Here is a 6,000-nt window from a genome sequence, read left to right as displayed (position 1 = left end):
TAATATAATAGATCAGGATGTAATATAACATGATATCATATAATATAATAGATCAGGATGTAATATAACATGATATCATATAATATAATAGATCAGGATGTAATATAACATGATATCATATAATATAATAGATCAGGATGTAATATAACAGGATATAATAGAATAGAATAGGATATAATATAACATGATATAATATAATATAATAGATCAGGATGTAATATAACATGATATAATATAATATAATAGAACAGGATATAATATAACATGATATAATATAACAGATCAGGATGTAATATAACATGATATAATATAATAGAACAGGATATAATATAACATGATTTATATCACTGTCACGCTCTACTATTAATGTCCCGCCCTCTCTCCATGGAAACCCTTCCACCAATAGGAAATCTGCTGATTTCTTAAACGTGACTATTTCGACCAACCACAACGCGGGAAACCGTCCCCACAGCAACAGCGTCTTGGAAACACTAATGCCGGATGCTGAGTAGCGGTGGTGGAGGACATAGAAGTGCCGGGTCCGGTATGAGCTCCACATCGGACTGACCCCCGGACACCACACAGGTAACTGTGACCCCCGCATGTACGGCTGCTCCGCTCTGCATGGCGCCGGTCCATGTCACTTCTTCCTATAGGACATGACGGAGTTTTGCGCGGGTAGATGAGATTCCTATGTAGCCACACAGTGAGCGGGCTGGATCATTATCTGCTATGTCTGAAGCCTTCAGCAGAGCGGGTTGCCCATAGCAACCAATCAGATTACAGCTTTCATTTTCTCAGTGCAGATTAGAAAATACAAGAAAGGATCTGATTGGTTGCTATGGGCAACTGCACCACTAATACTATGTACTACATTGTATGTGTGGAACCGAATGCGGCGTGACCAGTCCGGGAAATCTGTAGCTAATCCACTCCGTGCGCACATACCCTCAGGGTGTGTTTTCAGGCGTTTTTACTTTATTGTGTGAACATAGCCTAAGGGTAGGAACACACACAGCGTATTACGGGCAGATAGGTTTCGTCCAGCTGCGCAGCGTATCTGCCCTGAACTCCACAGGGAATGCCGTCCGAAAACCCGCACCACAATGCGGTGCATTTTTTCGGGCGTAAATTATGGCACATACTCACCCCCTCCCTCCTCTGACGTCCGCTCCGGCCTCCCTGGATGACGTTGCAGGCCATGTGACCGCTGCAGCCTGTGATTGGCTGCAGCGGTCACATGGCCTTCAATGTCATCAAGAGAGGCCGGACTGGAGAAGAAGCAGGGAATCCTGGGTAAGTATAACTTTTTTATTTTATTTTTTTTTCTTTACTTTGTGGCATTTTTCAGCAGTGTTTACACTGTGTCTATTCCTGCACTTAAAGTGAGTCTGTCATGAGATTTTAAGCTAACAAACGGCGGACCGCGCTACTTAGCAATAGGATTTAGGAGTGGGAACATTTTAGGGCGTGCATCAGGGTAAAAAAATAAAGTTTTATTCCGCCTCACACCTTATGCAAATTAGCTTTGCTGAGCTACAACCCCTACCGTCCGCAGTTGATTGACGGCTCTGCTTGTCTTCATCGTCATACAAGCAGAGCTGTCAATCAACTGCTGAGGGGAGGGGTTGGAGCTCAGCAAAGCTAATTTGCATAAGGCGCGAGGCTGAAAAAAAACGTATTTTTTACCCTGATGCACGCCCTAAAATCTTTAATACTGGTATGTTCCTACTTCTTTACCCTATCGCTTACTAGCAGTGTCAGACAATTATTAGCTTAAAATCTCGTGACCTCTCACTTTAAGGCTAGGGATACACTGTGATTTTGGTTTCTGGACGCGTGACCGGTATGGCGGCCGTTGTCATGCTGCGCACATTGCAGTAATGCAAGTGAATGTAGTCGCTTTGCGACTCACAAGTTGTCGCGACCCCGACATCACAGTTGCAAGAAGTCCTACAGGTTTGGATTCCTTGCAACTGTGGAGTCGCGGTGGTGGCGACTCGCTGGTCGCTAGGCGACTACAGTGATCGTTTTGTGATGCAGGCAGGGCGACACGGTGATCGTTTTGTCGCGGCCAAAGTCGCCATATAGTCCTAGCCTAAGTCATACGGATGTTATGGAGCGGGGTATTCTGTTTGCTGTGACAGGACCCTGTCCGTCCATTTAAAGGGAATCGGTCAGTGGTTAAAACTGCAGACAGTGCTATATAGAGGACGGGGTGAGAAGCATAACCTACCTGTGGGGACGTCATGCACGTTGCATGACCAAGAAATCGACGCCGCATTTGCTGGTCGTGCTCCCACATAAAGTGTGGGAGCACGGTCCGTAAAAATAAAAAAATAGGACATGTTTTATCAATGGCGGAGCCCTTCTACGGCACGGACACCTTCCCGTAAATATACGGGAAGGTGTCCGTGGGCAATAGAAATGAATGGGTCCGTGATTACGGATGAATTTTACGGTCGTGTGCATGTACGGTTGCCTTATTTGTGTCCGAATTCTGTACAGATTTTTAAATGCTAAAATTCTGGCTACCTGCAGCCACCACTAGGGGGAGTATAGGAGCTTACTGAAGACAGATGTGTTATTCAGTTCAATGGGTATAAATCTTTTTCTAGTTAGCTCCCCCTAGTGGTGGCTGCAGGGAAGGGAAACGGGATTTGGAGCTCTTTATCAAAAAAATGGAGCTCTGTCCCCAATAAATATATATTATGGAATTAATCCGCTCAGTAAACTTAAGTCATTGAGTTGTCCTGTGATGGGAAACTGTATAAAAATTCCATTCATATCTGTTTTTGAGAAAGCTGGGTGACAACCTAAATGGCAGACGGGATGTACAGGACTCTAGTGAAGCTGAGTGACAACGCCATGGGACTCACAATGGCAGCCATATTGGTTTCCCATAGGAAGAAATGGCTGAAGAGAATGTTTAATTCTTGAGGACGACTCAAGGATTTTTGTTTCCTCCTGTGACGAGATCCCTCAAGTTTCATCGGCAGTTTTGGAGATTTTCCTCAATTTTCAGTTTCGTTGTAATTGACGGGACTTTAATGTAAGACTCTGTGAAGACTTTCTCTCGTGTGGAGGTTTCAGAAGTCGAATTGTAACATATGAAACATAATAAAATTCTTCAGGCAATTAAATGAATTACGATTAGCGAGAAATGAAATGCGTGGCACGTATTCCCTGCTGACGCATTTTATTTATTGGCAATTAATGTAGCAAAGTATTATTTCCGTTGCTGTACCATCCAAAATGTTATTTGTCGTTCTGTCATTTTTCCAACAGAAAAACATGCAATCCAAAATAATGAACAATTTGACCGAATTGCGTCCTCTCACACGTGGCATCACCTTTGGTGGTCGGCCACATTCCTCCCAGTGCCGGACCTTGTCTCGCGGCAGCACTTCATCCTCTGTCAGATCTTCTCTTAGTAAGTTTTACAGTTTCATCATTTATATTCGAAAATATCTAAAAAAAAATAGGAATTATAATTTTTAGACAAATGCTAAAACTTTGACTGGTGGCCCGACATCAAGATCTAATGGTAGATCCCTCTGTGAGATCTACCGGTAGCTCACGATCTACTTCACTGCTTGAGGAATGAGGGCCGCCATTAGGACAGTATGAATGTTACTACTATCGGTTTCCAGGCAAACATGAGGGCGAAACCCAACCGCTACCCACCAGTCGCTCTATGGGAGCTACGAAATTTCACTTACACAATTAAAGGGCCCTATTTACCACTTCAGGACCACCCACTGTAAATATACGTCTGCAACTTACCCACCTGCTACCCACCAGTCGCTCTATGGGAGCTACGAAATTTCACTTACACAATTAAAAGGCCCTATTTACCACTTCAGGACCACCCACTGTAAATATACATCCGCAACTTACCCACCCACTACCCACCAGTCGCTGTATGGGAGTTACCAAGTTTCACTTCAAATTTAAAGGGTCCTATTTACCACTTCAGGACCACCCACTGTAAATATACGTCAGCAACTTACCCACCTCTACCCACAAGTCGCTCTATGGGAGCTACGAAATTTCACTTACAAAATTAAAGGGCCCTATTTACCACTTCAGGACCATTCACAACTTTCATTATTCTTTGAGAATCCCTTTTAAAGAATATTTTCAGCCGCGTTAGTAGCCAAACACATGTTTACAGGTTGAATCTCCAGGTTTGTCACTCATATTCACCTTCTAGAGCTAAGATAGATAAGTTCCCTATCTTGAACATGATGTGATCGGCGCTGTAATGTAGATTACAGCAGTGTTTTTTATTTAGAAAAACGATCATTTTTGACGGAGTTATGACCTATATTAGCTTTATGCTAATGAGTTTCTCAATGAACAACTGGGCGTGTTTTACTATATGACCAAGTGGGCGTTGTGGAGAGAAGTGTATGACGCTGACCGATCCGTGACCAATCAGCGTCATACACTTCTCTCGATTCATTTACACAGCACATAGTGATCTAGCTAGATCACTATGTGCAGTCACTTACTCACATATTAACGTTACTGAAGTGTCCTGACCGTGAATAGACATCACTACCAGCCAGGACGTCATGTGTATTCAGAATCCTGACACTTCGGTAATGTTTGTGTGAGATTTACATCAAGGCAAGCGTAATCTCGCGAGATTACGCTGCAAACTGTCATTTAAAACGAGATTACGTTTGCTGTGCTTTAAATCTCACACAAACGTTAGGATTGTGAATAGACATCACGTCCTGGCTGGAGGTGATGTCTATTCAATGTCAGGACACTTCAGTAACGTTAATGTGTGAGTAAGGCTCACAGAGTATCGAGCAGGCTCCAACCCCCCCCCCCCCCCCCCGCTCCATGACGTACGGTATATTAACTTTTTCTATCTAGACAACCCATTTAATGATGGAGAAAGTTCCCTGTTTGTATAGATTTGCCGTCATTCCTTCTTCTGTAACGTGGTTTTTATTTTTGAAGGGTCTTCGGTCATCTCTGTGCCGGATCCCACCCTGTCAGCACAAGACATTGAGGGGATATTATACCAAAGGGTCAACGATATTCAGGAAGATTTGAAAAATGCATTTTTAGCACTGGATGTTGATCAGACATTGACGGTCACCAAAGGCCAGCTGTACCGAGTGCTGAAAACCTTTATCATCACCCTCACCCAGCCGCAGTATGAGGAGCTGTTATCAGAGGTAAGTGGGCAGAATGGCAACGTGTTTGTTTTCTATACCCCGGTCCTACAGGCGGTCGACTAATCCACAACAACTTACCAGACTTAGGCTATAAAGAAAAGATGTTCTGCAGAAGTTCCTCAGAAGATATTTTCGTCTTTCTACCATGTTTATTAACTTTAAATTTTTTCTAATTAAATGTTACCCCACCCGAAATAGAAACAATCTAATCTGGTTGAATGTATAGAAGTAATACATTATTATTTGCTTCATAAGTCTCTATGATGGGAACGTATGTCTTGGTTTGGGATTACATCAGCGTTTTGGGGTGCTGGTTCATTCCCCTTACAATATTCCGGCTTGGCGACCCGTCCTTCTTTTCCTAGGAGACATTATTAAACCGTCATGGGTTGTATTGACAGGTCAGGCCTCTTAGGCCTCAATGGCTATAGAGAATGAATGGAGCATCAGGCCTGTCGCTCCATTCATTCTGAGGAACGGGACCCCCACAGATCAGCATGTTATCACCTATCCTGTGGGGATAGCATTCAACCTTGGGACAACCCCTTTAATGACAAGGCCTGAAAGGGCCTTAATAACCAGCTAAATTTATTTTTTTTTTGCCTCTCCCCATGTCAGCACTTTTTTGTTTTGACCTTGATGTGGCCGTATGAAGCTTTTGTTTCACGCGGAAGAAATTGTATTTCCCGGTGACGTGATTGAAGAGAGGAGTCCCCTTTGATAATTCCGCGATCACGGACTGTGTTGATCAAAGGATTGAACGGCTAGGATTAAAGATTTCTTCGATCCTGGCCGTGCTCAA

At 43.4% G+C, this 6,000-nt stretch overlaps 1 protein-coding gene across 4 annotated transcripts in view; it reads left to right on the top strand.

The window, feature by feature from the left end:
* Positions 1 to 463: 463 nt before the first annotated feature.
* EFCAB6 (EF-hand calcium binding domain 6) overlaps positions 464 to 6,000 on the top strand; it is an 87,942-nt gene continuing 82,405 nt past the window's right edge. For all 4 annotated transcript variants that reach the window (XM_075855992.1, XM_075855991.1, XM_075855990.1 and 1 more), the window contains exons 1-3: positions 464 to 585; positions 3,289 to 3,433; positions 4,978 to 5,198. In XM_075855992.1, coding sequence (XP_075712107.1) covers positions 3,295 to 3,433; positions 4,978 to 5,198 — 360 coding nt within the window. In that variant the 5' untranslated portion in view covers positions 464 to 585; positions 3,289 to 3,294. The remainder of the gene's footprint in view (positions 586 to 3,288; positions 3,434 to 4,977; positions 5,199 to 6,000) is intronic.

This window comes from Rhinoderma darwinii, chromosome 3 (assembly GCF_050947455.1).
Source record: "Rhinoderma darwinii isolate aRhiDar2 chromosome 3, aRhiDar2.hap1, whole genome shotgun sequence".
Taxonomy (NCBI): Eukaryota; Metazoa; Chordata; class Amphibia; order Anura; family Rhinodermatidae; genus Rhinoderma; species Rhinoderma darwinii.
The sequence above is the reverse complement of the archived record's forward strand: the minus strand, read 5'-3'. Positions and strand labels throughout refer to the sequence as shown.